We start from the raw sequence: 20,893 nt of genomic DNA on the forward strand, positions 1-20,893 counted from the left end.
CCTACATCAAAACATGGCACCTTCTGCATTCCTGTTGTGACTACTAAGAGAGTAAACATTGGGAAACTTGAACACACTGCTAACCTAAACAATCTCATTCCTGTTCTCTCAAAACCAAAGTCAACCTCAAAGCCTGTCAATAACACCATCAGGATGGGTCTGCTAAATGTTAGGTCTCTTAATAACAAATCATCTTTAGTCAATGATTTTATTACCACTTCTAAACTTGATTTTATGTTTTTAACTGAAACATGGCTAGAACAAAATAACAGTGCAAGCATTCTGATCGAGACAGCACCCCCCAACTATAATTTTATTGATGTTTGTAGATCTGGGAAAAGAGGTGGAGGGGTTGCTGCTATATTTAAAAATACATTTCAGGGGAAACAGATGTCACTTGGTGTTTTTCCATCATTCGAATATCTTTGTGCTGTGTTGAAATGCTCTCCCAGAGTTCTCCTGTTAATTATTTACAGGCCACCTAAATATTCGTACATTTTTTTCGATGATTTTACTGAATTATTGTCTAGCATCTCCACTGATTTTGACTGCCTAGTTATAACTGGTGACTTTAATTTTCATATTGATGGGTGGACAAGGATGCAAAAGAACTTTTTAATATTCTAGACACATTTGACCTTTCTCAACATGTGAAAGAGGCTACTCATTGTAAGGGACACACCCTGGACCTGATTATCACAAAAGGTCTCCATGTTTCTGATGTTTTTGTGACTGATCCTTCATTGTCTGATCACTTCTGTGTTTTCTTTAATATTTCTTTCATTCCTGACACACAAACAGAATCAAATAAGGTCAAAAAGCGGTACATCAATGAACATGCCAATGTACTCTTTAAAAATGCCATTTCCTCGTTACCACCTCTAAACCCATGTCATGCTGATGATCTTGTAAACATCTTTGATTCCAAAATTCTGAATGTCATAGATGTCATTCCACCTGCTACGGTTAAAACAATTTCTGGTAAGCAAAAGGCACCCTGGAGAAAAGCTGCTGTTGTGACAGCCCAAAGAAGAGAGTGCAGGAAGGCTGAACGAATCTGGCGGAGTACTAAACTTCATATTCACCACGACATCTATAAAGAGAGCCTCCGGGCCTACAATTTAGTCTTAAAAAGTGCGAGAGAAACATACTTCTCCAATATCATAAACAACAACACTAATAAGGCGAAAACCCTATTTGCAACTGTTGACAGACTGACCAACCCCCCAACACAAATACCAGCTAAACTCCACTCCACGCAGAAATGCAATGAGTTTGCATTCTTTTATACTAATAAAATTGAAGGCATCAGACGCGCCATCAATATCTCAAACAAAAAAGTTGGATCACCACCCTGTTCAGGCAAAAGTAACACAGCAATGATGGCAAGCTTTAATGCCATAGACTCTAAAACTCTAGTGGAAACAGTGACAAATCTAAAATCATCCACCTGCTGCCTTGATGCTTTACCTACCAACTTTTTTAAGAATGTTTTTGACTGCCTATCAATAGACGTATTGCAAATAGTTAATAACTCCATTCAATCAGGCAATTTCCCAAAGGCCTTCAAAACTGCAGTCATTAAACCTCTTCTAAAAAAGCGGAGCCTAGATGCCTCTATTATCAACAACTACAGACCAATTTCAAATCTACCCTTCATAAGTAAAATAATTGAGAAAGTTGTCCTCCAACAACTAAATCACTTCCTGGCTTCAACTGGCTGCCACAACAACTTCCAGTCAGGATTTCGACCTTTTCATAGCACCGAGACGGCCCTTATTAAAGTTGTAAATGACATCCGTCTTAACACAGACTCTGGCAAAACTTCAATATTAATGCTATTAGACCTCAGTGCTGCATTTGACACTGTCGACCACTCAATACTCTTGGACAGGTTGGAAAACTGGGTGGGGCTCTCAGGCACAGTCTTAAACTGGTTCAAGTCATATCTACAAGATAGGAACTATTTTGTTTCCATTGGCGACTTTGTATCAGAACCTACCAATGTAACGTGTGGAGTCCCCCAAGGTTCAATCTTGGGGCCAGGGGCGGATCTACCGGGGTGGCATAGGGTGGCAAATGCCACCCTAAAAGAAAGCCTTGCCACCCCTGCTGCCACCCCAGTTTGCAGCAACGAATTCAAAGAAAAGTTATGTCCAATTTGACATTTACGAGCGCAAATTTCCAATGTCCGACTGCAGTGAATGCAGCACGAGATTACGTCAGATCAGCAAGACGCTGCTTTGTTTAAGGTGTGTGTCCACAGGCAGCGGTGTTTCCCCGCGTCCCATTCATTTTCTATGTGAAAAGCTGTGCAATGCATTCTGGTAGCGTCGCGGCGAATGTCGAGAGACGGCGCGCGAGTTGGCCGCTCCTCATTTGCCTAAAGTTGAAGTCGAATCTACTTTATGCTAATCAGAGGCGCCGGGCTCGACTCGCCGCCTCGGGAACGCTCACGAACACTCGCGAAAATCTGTTGTTTGAAGGAGAGCGCCTGTCAATCATCCTCTAGTGGCAGCCCACCAAGCGTGCAATACTTGGAAGCCGCGCGTCCACACGCGTTTAAAATCGCCCCTGTGGACACGCACCTTTAGAAAAATTGAGTGGCGCGATTCGAGAAGCGAGGGAAGGTACGTGTCCACAGGCAGCGGTGTTTCCCCGCGTCCCATTCATTGTCTATGTGAAAAGCCGTGCAATGCATTCTGGTAGCGTCGCGGCGAATGTCGAGAGACGGCCCGCGAGTTGGCCGATAGTCATCAGAGGCGCCGGGCACGACTCGCCGCCTCGCAAACGCTCGCTAAAATCTTCTAAACTGAATGTTGTCGATCTAAAATAAAGACAGATTCAGCAACTGCATAGCTTATTTCTCACTTAAAATGTTTTCAGAAACACCTTCCGGTGAACTATTTTCATAGAATAGTTTCCAAACGAGCCGCCATGTTGGTCTGCGTGAACTCCGGAGCAGAGAGGACAGCTGTGAAAGCGATCGTCCAATCAGGTGCAGCCATGAAGTGTGCGCGTGATTGTATGAAGGAGAGCGCCTGTCAATCATCCTCTAGTGGCAGCGTGCCAAGCGTGCAATACTGGGAAGCGGCGCGTCCACTCGCGTCTAAAATCGCCCCTGTGGACACGTACCTGGAGCCAGGAGTCACGAGGAAAGAGCTTGAAAACTGATTAACTATCTATCACAAAATGAAATAATAATGAAAGCACAGTGCTAGTATAGTTGCGATGCTGATTTTGAGATGATAAAAATCAGGTTGAAGAACGTTATTTCGCTAACTATACATGTAATGTTAGCTAGGTCTGACGTTAGTTCTGTGTAAAGTAGGCTAAGAAAGCTAATATTGATTCAACGTCTGTCAAGGAAAACATTAAGTAACATAAAGTTACTTTGAATCTTACAGAAATGAAGAGGAAAGGTAGCAAATTTAGTTTTTTCTCACCAAAGAAAAAGGAGAGAAAAATAGAAAATGATCTGAGCAAGGTAGACGGAGAAGATGAGGTGGAAGGAGAGAGAAAAGAGGTGGAAGGAGAGAGAGAAGACGAATATGAGGTGGAAGGAAAGAGAGAAGGGCAACAGAAAGGTGACAGAGATAGAATACAAGGCCAAGGCGACCAGGGACAGGAGGAGGTGGGAGAACACCAAAGCGGGCAAGATATGGAGGAGAGAGAGCATAAATGTAATGTAAATGGCAGCCTGTGCCCTTATGTAGTGTGTACATACTATTTCTCATCAAACTGTGATAACTGTGAGTAAATTCAGTATATATATAGACGTCTGCCATATGTTGCCACCCCTCAAAAATTCCTGCCCCCCTCTCGCCACCCCATACATATTTTTCTAGATCCGCCCCTGCTTGGGGCCAACTTTATTCAACATCTACATGCCCCCACTAGGACAAATCATGCAAAATAATAACATTGACCACCATTGCTATGCCGATGACACCCAAATCTATGTAGCACTATCACAAAACGACTATCGCCCCATAGATCTTCTGTGCCAGTGCATTGAGCAAGTCAAAGACTGGATGTGCCAAAACCTCCTACAACTAAATGAGGACAAAACTGAGATAATTGTTTTTGGTGCTAAAAAAGAAAGGTTTAAAGTAATTCAACACGTTCACTCTCTGTCCCTGAAAACCTCAAACAAAGCCAGAAATCTTGGGGTTATTATGGATTCTGATTTACATTTCGACAGTCACGTCAAATCAGTAACAAAATCAGCCTACTATCACCTAAAAAATGTAGCAAGACTTAGAGGGCTCATGTCAGCTCAAGACCTAGAAAAACTTGTACATGCCTTTATTACTAGTAGGCTAGACTACTGTAATGGTCTTCTTGCAGGTCTTCCGAAAAAAACTGTCAGGCAGCTACAGCTTGTTCAGAACGTTGCTGCTAGAGTTCTTACAAAGACCAAAAAATGTGAGCACATTACACCAATTCTTAAATCCTTACATTGGCTCCCTGTATGTCAGAGGATTGATTTCAAAATCCTCCTGCTCACATATAAATCACTACATGGTCTAGGGCCGAAGTATATCACTGATATGCTCCCACTACATAAGCCTTCTAGACCACTAAGATCTTCTGAGACCAATCTGTTAGTGATTCCCAGAGTAAACAACAATCACGGGAGAGTATCCTTTAGTCACTATGCAACAAATGGCTGGAATAAACTTCCTGAAGATGTAAGACTTGCCCCAACTCTGACCACTTTTAAAACTAGACTGAAAACTTTTATGTTCACCATAGCTTTCTGCTAAATCTTTTAATGTCTGCACTGTTTTTAATTATTTCAAATATGTTTTTATTCTCCTTTCTTTCTGTAATGCATTTTTAAATGTTTTATTATTTTCTTTTAATTCTTCTATTTTTTTTCTTCTCACTTTGTTTTATGATGTGAAGCACTTTGAGTCTGCCTTGTGTATGAAATGTGCTATACAAATAAAGTTGCCTTGCCTTGCCTTGCCTAGGGTGCATTTCACTCCGAATCATCACTTTAAGGACGATTTGATTCCCTCCAGAGACTTTCTGAACACACTTTACTCAGTTTCTTACCCTTAATTACTAAGCCATCTCGTATTGCAAGATCATCAGCCTCATTAATCGATAACATTTTATTTAATTCTCTGGACTTTAAAATAACCTCTGGTTTATTAATGTGTGATATTTCAGATCATCTCCCAGTGTTTCAGATTGTCCATGACATGGATTCTTACTTCAAAGCCACTAATTCTGTGAATAATCCAGTTAAATTTCATAAATTCTCCAGAAACAACCTTGAAGCATTTAAAACATTTATCAGCCACGTCTCCTGGAATGAGGTCCTGGGACTAGATGATGTCACTGCAGCTTATTCCCTGTTTCTAGCACACATTAATTATGCTTTAGAAGCATCCTTTCCTTTGATAAGCCCTAAATCTAAAATTAGAGAAAAAGTTACTGCTAACTCCACCCCCTTTAACATAGAAACCAATAAGAAATACAAAAACAAATTTATAGCTGATCTAAGGAAAGCGAAAAAAAACTACTATGCAGAGAAATTCTTACATGCTTCAAATGATATTAAAACTACCTTCAACTTCAACTTCAACTTCAACTTTACTTTATTTATAGAGCACTTTTCATACATAAACATGAAACACAAAGTGCTTTACACACATCAAAAAGAAAAAAGAAAAAACAATTACAAATAAAGCCCCTCCCTCCCACCCTCCATACTGCACACGCACACACACACAAACACACACACCCGCACACTCTCACTTCTGACAATAGGGAGACATGGCATGACACTGATGATTACCTGGAACCTAATTAATCACCTGTTGATTAGAAAAAAATTAGCAGCATCTGTACCTGCAGAGATGCTTGGGAAAGAGATGGTCCTCTCAAAATCCAACGAAATTGCTGACGGCTTTAACAATTTTTTCGTTAATATTAGTTCTGACCTGGCTTCCAGTATATTGCATATTAATGAGAACCCTTGTCACTTGATTAGGGGGCAATATCCCTCTCTCAATAACTTTAGTCCTCCAACCACACAAGAGGTTCTTTATACCATCATGGAACTAAGGAACTCTGCGCCGGAGCATGATGGTATTAAAAGCATCTTGATTAAAGAAACTGCCGATTATTTAGTCCAGCCCATAACCCATATTCTCACTCTCTCACTCAACTCTGGGGTTATTCCCCATGATTTAAAAATCGCCAAAGTCATTCCCATCTTTAAGACAGGTATTACAGATGACTTTGGAAATTATCGAACTATTTCCACCCTGCCTTGCATATCCAAGTCATTAAGAGAAATTAGTTCACTCTAGGTTATCCAAGCACTTAAATGAGAACAACATTCTATATGAACACTAGTATGGATTTCGTAAGAAACACTCGACAGAGCATGCGTTACTCCAGCTAACCAATATTATTTAATCTGCCATGGATAACAGAAAGTTTGCCATTGATAACTTCCTGGGCTTAAGCAAAGCATTTGACACTGTCAATCATAGTGTTCTGATTGACTAATTAAATAGATATATAACAGAAAACAATATGTGACCTGCCACGGCAAAACCAGCAACAAGTTGGGTGGTACGAATTCGTGCAAACAACTAAATAAGTTTTTCCCCCCAAAATTAGTGATTTCCGTTTTTTTGCAGAATATGCAAGTTGAGATCATGAAGAATCTCGGCGGGTACGGCGATGCAGTTCATTTCCATACTGGTTACCATTGGCCATTCACGCGCTGCTGTTATTTTTTCAGCCAATTAGAAGCGAAACACATGGCTACTTATTCAGCGCGGCGGAGGAGTTGGAGCGAAGATATCAGACGCTATATCTACTGTTACATTTCAACGGGATAAAGACAGCGAAATGGAGGAAATCCTTAACTTTGACTGCAAATGCTACTAAAGAAGAAAGGAGAACTCGCTCCTTGGAAGACATTCATGTAGCAACAAACTTTCTCAAGAGCTTATGTACAGCATACGGATGGATTCTTTAGCTGCCGAAAAAGAGCAAACGGACATACAGTAGTTACGTCGGAGATGAGTGCTTATTTCATCCGAGCCGACGAAGTCTGCAGGAATACTTTTCAGTTTCTTATGAGGTGAGTTTCCGTTAACATCCAAGTTATCTACTTTGCTTAGCTAGCTAAGCTAGCTCAGTACTGTCGTTTTAAAATGATATGCACATCGAAACTGAGCTGTAATGGGAGGTTTTTGGCTTGTAATGTGGGCATCTGATTTAACAGTAACGTGCCAAGGGGCCTGTTGGCATTGCTTGAATTGACTGTGATGCTGATAGTTTAGCAACTAGCCTACCTGAGGACAATAGGCTAGTTGCTAAATCATTAGCAGGCTAACAGATACCAGATATCATTGAGTGACATCTGTAGGGAGGAAGGCTTATCTGAATGAAATGCAAATGAGCACTATTGTGTTTCCTTGCTCACCAGGGGCCTCATGTATAAAACTGTGCATAGGATCCTTACTAAAAGTGTAGTAGAGAAAGAGACACTTGTTGGGGAGGTGGAGGCCCAGACAATAATTTTATTTAGTGGCCACGGCAGCGGGATCACGAAGGAGCGGCAGCGTTGGGCGTAGAGGAGGGTGACGTGAGGAGGGTGACGGTGACGGGCCCTCTGCACAGCGTCCGGGTCCGGCGCAAAGCAGCAGCACGCCAAGACGCAGTGCACCCCGGGCGCATGGCACATCAATCGGTCGGGTGCTCACTGACGCTGTCCTGCAATTTCAGCGAGACACAATTGCCGTCATCAACGTTGCAGATGAGCTATGACAAACGCGCTCTGTGATGCAAGAAATTGCCATATTAATAAAAGAATACGTTAAAAAATGAACATTGTTGTCTTCCTTATCTTACAAACGCAGCATGACATCCTCATGGATTCTTGCACCCAGTTGATACCCCTCCAGTCGGGCAGGGGGCCGTGGCTCGGGGTCATCATGCTGGGGACTCTACCACCTTTGCCGGGTGGTCTGCCTCCTGAAGTTCGGTAAAGTTGCGCTCTCCACGCTCCACGACTGAGCGCGCACGAGCGTAGCACAAGTTATAGCGTATTTCCTCTGTGCTCTGGTGGTTTAAAGGGATAGTTCGGAATTTTGGACATAAGACCAACTCAACCGGTGTGTTGAAGACGTCTGGAGACGTTTTCAAGACATTTCTTTCAGTTCTTCTAGTTGCCGAGTTCGCTGTGCTATGGCTAGCGCAAGTCAATGGTTCTAGTTAGCCAGGCATTAAAAATTCAATTTCAATTAAATTTTTATTCATAGTGTCAAATCACAACAGAAGTCATCTCAGGACACTTAACACATTGAGCAGGACTAGAATGCGCTCAAAATTTCAAGAGTCAACACAATTTCAAATTCCCAACAACACCCAGGGGCAAGCGTTACAGCGACAGTGGCGAGAAAAAACTGCCTTAATAGGCTTTTAGGCAGAAATCTCGTGCAGCCCAGGCCCGAGGTTCCAACTGCATTTGGTGTTGGTAGTATGGTAGTAGTAGCATTAACAGTAGTGGTGGTATTAACAGAAGCAATAGTATCAACAGTAGTAGTCAATGGTAGCAGGCACAGCCACGCCGAGATGGATCCATCCCAACCACGTCGACGTAGACAAAAAAGCAGGAGTAGTTGAGCATATAACTGAGTATCATCAGCATAACAATGGAAGTTTATAGAGTGTCCTCTAATAATGTTGCCTAAAGGAAGCATATATAAGTTGAAAAGAATTGGTCCGGGCACAGAACCTTGAGGAACATCATGTTTAACTTCAGTGTGCCTTGAGGATTTTTCATTGACATTCACAAACTGAGAACGATTGGATAAATAGGACTTAAGCCAACTTAATGCGGTTCCTTTGATGCCAATTAATTTTTCCAGTCTAAATATTAGAATCTCATGGTTAATGGTGTCAAATGCAGCACTAAGATCTAGCAGAACAAGTACAGAAACCAGTCCTTTGTCAGAAGCAATAAGAATGTCATTTGTAATTTTCACCAGAGCTGTCTCTGTACTATGATGTACTCTAAATCCTGACTGGAAGTCCTCAAGTAGACTGTTATTGTTGAGAAAGTCACACAGCTGATTGGCGACTACTTTCTCAAGTATCTTAGAGAGAAAAGGAAGATTTGATATTGGTCTGTAGTTTGATAAAACCCCTGGATCTAGAGTAGGCTTCTTAAGAAGAGGTTTAATTACAGCTACTTTAAATGACTGTGGCACATTGCCTGTTAATAAAGACACATTGATCATATCTAATAGCGACGCGCTAACTAAGGGTAAGACTTCTTTCAGTAGCCTGGTTGGTATCGGGTCTAGGAGACAGGTTGAAGGTTTAGAAGAAGAGATCATTGACGTTAGTTGGTTGAGGTTGATTGGAGAAAAGCAGTCTAAATATATATCAGGTCTTAATGCTAGTTCTAAAACTCCTGAGTTTGAGGGTAATGCGGTTCCAATTGAAGGCAAGATGCAAGTAATTTTGTCGTGGATTGCTAGAATTTTATAATTAAAAAAGTTCATAGTTCAAGTCGTTACTACTAAGATCTCTAGGAATGCATGGCTGAAAAGAAATCTAGGGTTGTTTTTGTTCCTCTATTAAAGATGAGTAGTAGGCTGCTCTGGCATAACCGAGAGCCTTCTTATACATTATACAGACAGTCCTGCCAAACTAGGCGTGATTCTTCCAGTTTGGTGGAGCGCCAGATGGTTTCAAGTTTACGCAATTTTTGTTTTTGGGGGGGGGGGGGGGGGGGGTGTTAGTGGGTCATGCTATGTAGAGTCGAGGTGAAGTCTGAACAGGTGAGTCTTGAGCCTTTTTCGGAAGATGGCAAATTACTCTGCTGTCCTGACATTAGTCAGTTACCACTGAGGCGCCAGAACAGAGAAGAGTCTGGACTTTGCTGAGCGACATTTGTTTGATTTCAGCGACGGTGGTACCAGCCGGCCAGCTGAAGTAGAGGAGCGAAGTGCTTGCTTCGGGGCATGAGGTTTGACCAGTGTTTGAAGGTAGACAGGTTCCATTGATGGCCCTGAAGGCCAGTGTCATCGTCTTGAATTGGATGCGTGCTGCAACAGGGAGCCAGTGGAGGTCACGGAGGAGGGGGGTCACATGGGAGAATTTGGGTAGATTGAAGATAAGGCGTGCTGCAGCGTTCTGGATACGCTGCAATGGTTTAATCGCAGAGGCCGGGAGTCCGCCCAGGAGAGAGTTGCAGTAGTCAAGGCGGGAGATGACCAGTGCTTGGACCAGGAGTTGCGTTGCATCCTTTGTGAGGAAGGTCCGAATCCTGTGGATATTGTAGAGGGCAAATCTGCAGGATCGGGCCACAGCAGTGATGTTGGGGGTGCAGGATAGTTGGAAATCGAGGATTACAGCCAGGTTCCTCGCAGTTGACGACGGCAATACTGTGATGCCCTCAACAGTGACCGACAGGTCCATGCGAGGGCAGTCTTTCCCTGGGATGAAGAGGAGTTCGGTTTTATTCAGGTTAAGCTTGAGGTGATGTCAGACAGAGATGTCAGCCAGACAGTTCGAGATGCGAGTTGCAATGTGAGTGTCAGAGGTCGGGGGAAAAGAGAGGAACAGCTGGGTGTCATCTGCGTAGCAATGGTAGGAGAATCCATGCGATGCGATAACAGAACCTAGTGATCTGGTGTATAGTGAGAACAGAAGCGGTCCTAATACTGAGCCTTGAGGGACACCCGTGTCCAGAGAACAGGGTTTGGACATAGAGCCATTCCATGTGACCTGAAAGGTGCGATTTGTCAGGTATGATGTAAACCAGGTGAGAGCAGAGTCAGTTATGCCAAGTTCAGCCAGAGTGGAGAGGAGGATTTGGTGGTTGACTGTGTCGAATGCAGCAGATAGGTAGAGGAGAATGAGAACGGAGGAGTGGGATGAGGCTCTGGCGTCTCGCAGAGACTTGGTCACTGTGAGGAGGGCCGTCTCAGTGGAGTGAGCAGTCCTGAATCCTGATTGATTAGGGTCTAGGAGGTTGTTCTGCGAGAGATAGGATGACAGTTGGTTGTAAGCGGCGCGTTCCAAGGTTTTAGAGAGGAATGAAAGAAGAGATACAGGTCTGTAGCTTTGGATGTCAGTAGCGTCTAGGGTGGGTTTTTTTAAGGAGAGGCTTCACGGTAGCTGTCTTAAAATCCGCTGGAATGACACCTGAGGTGAGGGAGGAGTTGATCAAGGTGGTGAGGAATGGCAAGATGTCGTGTGAGATGTCCTGGAGAACGGAGGAGGGAATCGGGTCAAGGGAGCAGGTGGTGGCACGGTTAGATGTAACAAGTGCATGAACGTCTTCAGAGGTGAGGGGGCTAAAGCGGGTAAGACCATCAGAGTTGAGAGTTGGGGGAGATGTCTTCTGGGAGGGAATAGGCGTGAATGAGGAGCTGATGTGATTTACTTTCTTGGTAAAGTAAGTTGCAAAGTCATCGGCAGTAAGGGAGGAAGGGGGGAGGGGTAGGAGGGGTGAGGAGGGAGGAGAACATGGAGAAGAGTTTCCTGGGGTTGGAGGCGGAAGAGTTGATCTTTGCCAGGTAGAAGGCAGATTTAGCTGCCGAAACAGTTGAGGTGAAGTCGGAGAGGAGGTGGTGGTAGTGAGCAAGGTCCTCGTGCTGGCCCGATTTCTTCCATTTTCTCTCTGACGCTCGCAACAATGATCTGTTGGTTCGCAGAGGTTCAGACAGCCAGGGAGGGGAGGGAGATGATCGCGCAGGTCGTGAGATTGGGGGACAGAGAGTGTCCAAAGAAGAGGAGAGTGAGGACATCAGGATGGAGGAGGCTTCCTCAGTAGGCATTAAGGAGAACTGTTCTGAGGATGGTAGCGAGGAGATAATAGTTGAGGAGAGAGCGGAGGGAGTGAGGGATTTCAGGTTGCGGCAGCTGGTGACCGTTCGAGGTGTAGAGGGGAGGTATGTGGTGGGCTTCATGGGGAGGGAGAAAGTCACAAAGTGGTGGTCGGACACGGTGAGCGGGGTAACAGAGAGTGCCGAGATGCCACAGGATCTTGTGAAGACAAGGTCAAGTTGGTTCCCAGCCCGTGAGTTGGTGGAGAGGGGGAGAGTGTAAGGTCAAATGCGGAAAAGAAGTCAATGAATTCAGATGAATGCAGCTTTCCCGGATGGATGTTGAAGTCACGGAGGACGACGAGTGGTGTGCCATCATCAGGGGAGCAGCTCAGGAGGGCATCCATCTCATCCAAAAAGTCACAGAGAGGACCGGGTGGGCGATAGATTACTATGATGTTGAGTTTGAAAGGAAGGGTGACAGAGACGGCGTGGAATTCAAGTGTAGATCGGGGTAGGTGGTCCAGAGGAAGGACCTGGTAGGACCATCTGGGTGAGATGAGGAGCCCAGTTCCTCCTCCTCACCCTGTTCGTCTTGGGGAGTGTGAAAATGAGTAGGCAGTTGAAAGGGCAGCTGGAGTGGCAGTGTTTTCTGGGGTGATCCAGGTCTCCGTGAGGGCCAGAAAGTGGAGAGTCTGCTGGGAGGCATAGGCTGAAATGGTGTCCGCCTTCTTGACTGCAGACTGGCAGTTCCACAGCCCCCCTAGTACTTCAAGTTCCTTACCGGTGGAGAATGGTGGGTAGCAGAGATTGGATGGGTTACAGCCTTGAGTGAAGGGTTTCCGGTAAAATCTTCTCCAGTGTGATGTCCTGACTGGGATAAGACACATGGCTGCGAGGGGGGGGGGGGGGGGGTTGAGATGTTACGCCTACCTCGATGGACTCCCTTGTCTTTGTTCAGCTGTCTTCGTTCTGATGTCCTGACGCTGTAGTGACAGCCTTTTAAGTGCTCAGTTTACCGCAAGTACTGACTGTGACCAATCAACTCTATTGACTACAGCTGAGCTGGCTGAAACTAGCTGATTACTCACTTAGCATAGACAGCTTCACAAGAATTTAAACAACAAGCTATCAACACAAGACTAAATGTTACAACTAGCTTTACTCACACAATGCCTAAACCCAAATCTACAATTAGTTTCTGACTTACCAACAAGAGACAAAGCAGCTTCCTTCCTTTCTCCAGACAAAATGTGGTTTTAATATGCTTTATAGTTTTCTGTTTTAGCGGAGCAACAGAGTCGAGAGTCGTTAGCAGTAGGCTTCCAGATTCATCTATAAGACAATCGATCTGGGAGGGACTAAGATTAACATAAAAGTCCTCCGTTTCATTAAGACATGGAAGTGAACTCAAGACTGGCGGAATTACTTCCTTAAACTTAGCTACTGCTCTATCCGACACCGAGAGTAGTAGCTTTTTCCTAGAGGAGCGAAGTCCAGCAGCAATAAGTCAAAGGTTATCAAGTAATGGTCAGATAAAGAAGAATTTTGAGGAAAGATGATTAAGTTTTCGATTTCAACGCCATAAGATAAGACGAGGTCGAGAGTGTGGCTATGACAGTGAGTTGGTTTCTGTACACTCTGATTGAAGCCAATAGAATCTATTAAGGAAGTAAATGCTACACTAAGGCTGTCATTTACAACGTCCACATGGACATTAAAATCCCCCACAATAATTACTTTATCTGATTTAAGGGCTAAACTTGATAGCAACTCAGAGAATTCAGATAGGAATTCAGAGTATAGACCAGGAGCACGATACACAATAACAAACAGAATTGGCTGCATTGTTTTCCAGTTTGGGTGTCAAAGGCTGAGAATCAGGCTCTCGAATGAGTTATAATTTAGTTTTGGTTTCGGATTGATTGACAGGCTTGAATCAAAAATGGCTGCAACTCCTCCTCCACGTCTGCTCCCTCGAGATATATGAGTGAGACTAATACTGCTTTAGATGAGAGAGATCTAATGTTTAAGAGTCCACATTTAATTATCTTATTGTACTACATCGGAAGTGCTAATTTTTATTAGGTTTTCATGTGAAATCCCTCTTCTGTTGGACCGAATTAATTTGGTCTGTCGGGGGACAGACACCGTTCTTATGTGGTTTTGGTTTTGGGTGGGTGACTGCTCTAATGGAGGCGCAGAGAAGTGTGTAAGACTGCAACTCTGCTTCCTGGTCTCAACACTGGTTTGTCATGTTTGAGGACTACCAATGAGATCAACGATGTTTCTAGATAGGAGAGCAGCTCCATCCAAAGTGGGGTGGATGCCATGTCTCCTGGTCAGACCAGGTTTACCCCAGAAAGGCTGCCAATTATTAACGAAGCCCACATCGTTATCTGGACACCACCTCGACAGCCAGCGGTGGAAAGATGACATGCGGCTATACATGTCATCACTAGTAAAGTTTGGCAGGGGACCAGAGAAAACTAAGGAGTCCGACATCATTTTTGCATATTTGCACACCGAGCCAACATTAATTTTAGTGACCTCCCATTGGCATAATCGGGTGTCATTAACGCCGATGTGAATAACAATCTTACTGTATTTACGTTTATCCTTAGCCAGCAGTTTCAATTGAGCTTCAATGTCGCCCGCTCTGGCCCCTGGGACACATTTGACTATGGTCGCTGGTGTCGCTATTTTCACGTGTCTCACTATGGAGCTGCCAATGACCAGAGTTGGCTTCTCAGCGGGTGTGTGCTGAGTGGGGAAAATCGATTAGACACGTGAACATGGTGGTTAACCGTGGGCTTCGGTTTAGAACTATGCCTCCTTCGGACATTCACCCAGCCTCCCGGCTGCTCAGGGTTTGCCGGGGGACGGCTAGCTGCTACGCTATGCCGGCCCGCACCGTCTACAGCTAGCGTCAGCTGGCTGGTTCCAGCGGAAGCAGACGGAATAATGTTGGTGCGGAGCCGCGCTTCCAAATCATTTATCCTCGCCTCCAAAGCAAAACGTGAACTACATTTATTATGTACCCTTATCAGTAAAGGAGGCAGAGTAGTAGCTGAACATCAGACACACCGGGCAGGAGAGAAGAGAAGGAGGACAGGGAAAGAGAGAAGCCATCGTAGCTGCTAGGCTAGCTGTTGCGCTAAAGCAGCAGCAGAGATAGCGAGTAAACAACTGCAAATTTAGCGAGGCAAATTGAGAGTGAGCGATGTGTGGGAAAGCGTGTGTTTAGCTTAAACTTAAACTTGGCGGAAGTTAGCCGCTGAACAGGGAAACTACGTTAAATTAACAGTTAGGCTAGAGAGAAAAACAGCCTGTAGCGACTATCACGGAGAAACAGGAAATGACGCAAAGCGCTAACCATCGCGAGTAAAGATATATGTATAAATTATCAAAATAGCTGCCGATTAATTTTCTGTTGTTGTACTGACCAATTAATCAACTTATTGTTTCTGTTGGAATTGTAATTTTTGTCTCATACATACTCAGAGTTGACCGAACTAATTCAAAACCGCTGTTCTGAAACCGAAAACTCAAAACCATCTCAGAGTTGGACAACTCAGAGTTCAGGGTTAAGTTCAGAGTTTGTTGAACCTGCTTTGTGAAACGGGCCCCTGGTCCCTCCATGTTCACACATGGTTGTTATTCTGGTTGATGTAAGATGGGACAAACTCCTCATTCCTTAGCGAAGTTCAAGTTTCTCCTGACAGACAATTTACCAGACGTTACACAATACTCCATAGTACATAATGATATTCATGGTATATATGCCGACACATTTAGACAGTTGAACGGACTATTGTGCATGTGATGACTTGCACCATGAAATAATTCATGTTGTGAAGTATTCAACTAAGAAGCAACATAACCATAATCACTCATTTGCATAAATGTGCTAGATAGATACACAAGTATCAGCGGATGAACCAGCAGACTTCAGAGCAGCTTCTGTCCTCAGGCTGTGAGACTCCACTAGTTTGGCTTTTTGTGTGTTTGTTTTCTTATGTAGCAAAAAAACAAACCACTTTTGGTTGTGCACGACCCGGGTCGGGCCTGGGTTCCTTCTGTGTGGAGTTTGCATGTTCTCCCCGTGTAAGCGTGGGTTCTCCCGCTTCCTCCCACAGTCCAAAGACATGCAGGATGGGGATAGGTTAATTGAAGACTCTAAATGTCCCGTAGGTGTGAATGTGAGCGTGAATGGTTGATTGTCTCTACATGTTAGCCCTGTGACAGACTGGCGTCTAGGGTGTACCCTGCCTTCGCACAATGTCAGCTGGGATCGGGATACAGGACTCTTCCACAGAAGTCAAACTCCTGTCAATCATCATGAGCCCCTCGGTTTTGACGAGCGGTCAGTATGGAGGGCTCCTGAAACCCAGCATGTATTCTAGACCTTTCTCTGTGAAAAGTCCTCGTGTGTTAGAGTCACCATGTCGGAGCAAAACTTGCAGATTCTTCATCAGAAAAGCAGAAAAGCTAAAAAGAAGAAGAGACAAACGCCAAAGGTAAAACCAATGTTTTCTCAACTTTTATTCATATATATATATATACACATATATATATATATATATATATATATATATATATATATATATACACATATATATACACACACACATATATATATATATATATATATATATATAAAATGTATATATGTGTGTGTGTGTGTGTGTGTGTGCATATATAAGCATAAATAATAACTTTTTTTTCTCTCTTGAAACCTGGGAAATAAACCAACTGAAAACAGTAATGGGTCATTTTCAGCACCATTGATAGTACATTCTCTATATTGCATCAGGATATAAAAATATACAGATATAGTGTTTTATCTTCTTTAAAACATTCTTTCCGTGTTGTTCAATGGCATGAAACAAGAGAGGAAGAAAAGACCTCATGCCGACGATGAGGATTGTTACCGTTATTATTGTCTACGTTATTAATCCTTAAGATCCATTCATCCATTCACAGCACTTTTAAAACATCAGTTGCAGCCACACAAAGGAGAAACAAACGAAATAGAACACAAGTTTAACGCCGACAGTGCCACTGGCCTCCCAACCCCGTAGGAGAGAAACCGAGTGGAGGAGATGCTGACGGAGACATGGGAGTGTTGGAGTGGAGGGAAGCCATGAACCACGGCCAGTCCTGTTTCAGTCACACTCTCAGCACAATGTATCCACTGTCACAGTCCAGTGGTGGTGCCCCCTCCAAATAATAAATAAAATCAAAAAATAAAATCAATTCAAAGCAGAAAAAGGTCAAAGAGTTTATGGGTCTGAGGCAAACAAGAAGGAGAAGAAGAAGGAGGAGGAGGAGGAGGAGGAGGAGGAGAAGAAGAAGAAGAAGAAGAAGAAGAAGAAGAAGAAGAAGAAGAAGAAGAAGAAGAAGAAGAAGAAGAAGAAGAAGAAGAAGAAGAAGAAGAAGAAGAAGAAGAAGAAGCAGCAGTGAAGGCCAGGGTGAGAGTTGGGTCTGCAGTGCATAGAGAGGGACAGATTCACCAGGTGGTTGGTCTGATGGGATTATTGCCCTGTGTCAACCTCACACACTCACACAAACACACACAGGAAACACACAACTCCACCCACAACGAGCGACACAAGAATGGAGAGGGAGAGAGGACGGTTCCTGTGGTTCCTCGGCTCTCTTCGTGGAGAGGAGCAGCCTCCATGCTGGCGGGGCTGTATGCCTTCCTGTGTGTGAGATTGTTTCTACAAATACAAATCCAAAAAAGGCCCAGCTCCCACAGATGCCGTGATTTTCCATCCATGTGTCCATCAGTCCGAGTGCCGCTGTATCCGACGTCCTCCAGGAGGCTTTACATCCGAGAGGATGAGGCCAGCTCGTAGAACAAGACGTAGGCGTCGCTGCTGCGCACTTGGCTGGAGGACATTGGCGTTACTCTGGAGACAACGGTCACATGGTCAGTCATTATGAAGATAAAGAAACTCAACATTCAAGTTGGAGTGTTGGACACGAGGATGGCTGATGGCTAATGTTGTGTCGCTACACCGATGCACAGAATCGTCCACGTCTTTATCGTGATGTTAGAAACATTTCCACTCATTCTCATTCCTTCATTTCCAAATATACTCCCTAAAATAACAGCGCAGCCTAAAAACCAGTAACGAAGTTGAAATAAAAGTAATTTTATTGCTATTTCCTTTTCTATCCCTTTATAAGCAACACAAAGCCGATGAAACGTTGTATTACCATGTTTTACCTCTCCAGCTCAAAGCCAGAGAGCGGAGATCAAATTCATATGACATCGGCACGTTTGAGCTGGAGGAAACAGGAACGTTGCCAGCTGTACTGACATCAGGTTTTAATGGTTATCCATATTTGGTGCATCTTTCTCACTCTGATGTTAATAACATGAATGAAGTGATGATGCTGAGGGTTCCCACCTACCTGGAGTCATTGAACGTGTACCATTCTCCAGAGTTGGGGTTGCGACAGTAGGCTGTGTAGTGGCCGCCCATCGTGGTGCCTGAGTGGTTGGACACTGCATACAGGTTGTACACTGCATCTACTAACACAGAGCAGAGACCACTTCAGACCTGCACCGGCTGTTACAACAAGTCTTGTTATTATCGTTAGCATGGTACAAAGACAATCAGAAATCTGGTTTATTCTGGTTTATTTAGTAGAGGAAGGAGCAGCTTTTTTCCATGATGGTTCTTTTCTTCAAAGCTTCAGAACACAGACGTGGCTCTTAGGATCAGGACTTACTGCTGCTTTCGGAGGCAAACTCCCTCAGGTCAAGATCCTTCATGGGGAAGTTCACGAAGGTGGACAGTTTGCTTGTTCTGCGTGCCTCGGAGAAACGTTTCAGATCTGGACAGCAGGGGGAGTCAAGACAAAACTCTGTATGGACATTTAGATGGAATCAGCCAAACTGCCATCAGCCAATCAACATTTTGTCCTCGGTGCATGTGAGGTGGGCTTCTGACTGTCATTCACGATATTATCATGATAAACATTAAAATATGCAGACAACGCTTAAAAGGGCACTTAAACATACTGTAAATAAATAAGATCATCATTCATCATAAGATCTCCCTGCATAAATAAAGGATACATACATTTTTAAAATGGCAACATTGTACGAGCCACTTTTTTATTTCACTATACTTCCTGTCATTTTTAAATCCGGATTTTTTTTCACTCCTCTACCATGAGAGTGAACAAGACGGCTTTCTCAATCACTCATGACCATAGTTATGATTATCCTGATAATGGAAAGTTACCACCATCAACTTATGGCGAGTGTTTTTTTCACATCGGATCATCGGATCACGATCCAAGATCAAATCCGATGCTTCAACCTGACTCTGTATAAGAGGTGTGGTTCAGTGGCGGGAGGCTGTCATTGACATAGCAAGGCACTAACCCAATCCCTTCTATTCTACATGGATGTGGAATTATTATCCACATCTCTGATGAATTACACATAAATGACATCTTAACATCAAACAGAAATTAATACAAAACACTAATGAGTCACTTTTTTTCTCAGGGTATCCCAGAGTGTTTGAAATGAAGAAAATGAGTCTCCATGGTGATTGTAAGCACATGAGTTATTTTCAAATGTTTACAAATGTAATTATTAATAGACTGATAGTTATACAAAAACAAGCTATATTCATGCATTCAACAAGCCCATAAAGCCCACATGATAGGAGCATCCTTCATAAGAACGTGTTCACGCTGTGAGACTGGCGGTCGGATCAGGCTGCTCAGTTCATTTGTCGACTATCAAGGGTCATGTCCCAGTTTCTCATAGCCGTGGTAAATGTCAGCTAATGTGTACTGTGTTTTCATAATGCTCTCTACGGGACGTCCAGAGAAAGGATACGCAGCACTAAGATCTTAGGGAACTTCTGTATTGTGAACTTCTTCGTGCATCTCCTCCTGGCTTTACATCTGTAGCACGTCTGTGTAGAAGAAACACTCACATGTAGCACACACACCTACAGTACATCCACTGAATTCCCTTTGATCCATGTTTAACCATATCGCTATAGCAACTAGTTTGCAATAACCACCACTGAGAGCAAAATGAAGACAGAATGCCAGTGTGTCCCGATTCAAACTAGAGTTCTCAACGGGTCGGCCCAGCCCGACAAACCCGACGGGACCCGAAGTTTCGGGCCGGGTCCGGGCCGAAAAAATACGCAAATGAGCCGGGTCGGGTCGGGCCTCGGGCTTCCTTTTTTTATAAAACACATTTCATTAAAAAATAAAAAATAAAAAATAAAAAAAATTGTAGGTTGTAAATTATATATTGTTTGCTGTGAATCATCGCTGTTCACGTTTGGTCAATCTGGCTGCCTGCTTCATGGGGCAGAGTAAGTTTCATTTGAATTCACGTCTGCTGTCTGTCTGATCGTGATAACAAGTGTATGAGGAAAACAATGCAGGCGCGCGGGGGGTCGGGTTCGGGTCGGGTTCGGGCCGACAATTCATGCTGGTGTGTCGGGCTGCGTCGGGTTCGGGTTTAAAAACCCGCGGGCCGGGTCGGGTCGGGCTGTAATTTTCAGGCCCGTTGAGAACTCTAATTCAAACACACACCTGGCAAATGGAAAGCATAAAAAACAATCTGACCACTAGAGGCCACTAAATCCTACACACTAAAGTAAAAATAACAATACCCAGTATAGAAATACTCTCCTGAGTCCTGCATTCAAAAATTACATAAATAACAGCATGCATTACCCAGGAGGACCCATTTGAGATTTGTGTAGTTATTGTATCATAATCGGTAAAGGGACTTGCATTTATACTACATGCTTACATTTACCCATTCCCACACTTTTATGCAAACTGTCAATTCAGGATCTAATCTAAATGTCATTCACACACACACACACACACACACACACACACACACACACACACAGACACACACACACACACACACAGACACACAGACACACACACACACACACACACACACACACACACACACACACACACACACACACACACACATAGACACACACACACACACACACACACACAGACACTCACACACACACACACACACACACACACACACA

General features: G+C 43.8%; 1 protein-coding gene across 11 annotated transcripts in view; it reads right to left on the reverse strand.

The window, feature by feature from the left end:
- Positions 1 to 16,486: 16,486 nt before the first annotated feature.
- The window catches only part of usp2a (ubiquitin specific peptidase 2a), a 55,153-nt gene continuing 50,746 nt past the window's right edge, over positions 16,487 to 20,893 (reverse strand). For 10 of the 11 annotated variants that reach the window (XM_084019970.1, XM_084019967.1, XM_084019966.1 and 7 more), the window contains 4 exons: positions 19,690 to 19,768; positions 18,564 to 18,668; positions 18,243 to 18,363; positions 16,487 to 17,734 (listed from right to left, as the gene is read on the reverse strand). In XM_084019970.1, the coding sequence (XP_083876096.1) occupies positions 17,650 to 17,734; positions 18,243 to 18,363; positions 18,564 to 18,668; positions 19,690 to 19,768 (390 nt within the window). In that variant the 3' untranslated portion in view covers positions 16,487 to 17,649. The remainder of the gene's footprint in view (positions 17,735 to 18,242; positions 18,364 to 18,563; positions 18,669 to 19,689; positions 19,769 to 20,893) is intronic. The other variant, XM_084019973.1, reaches the window with a different exon arrangement.

The sequence above is a fragment of the Eutrigla gurnardus genome, assembly GCF_963514095.1.
Source record: "Eutrigla gurnardus genome assembly, chromosome: 10".
In the NCBI taxonomy this organism is placed as follows: Eukaryota; Metazoa; Chordata; class Actinopteri; order Perciformes; family Triglidae; genus Eutrigla; species Eutrigla gurnardus.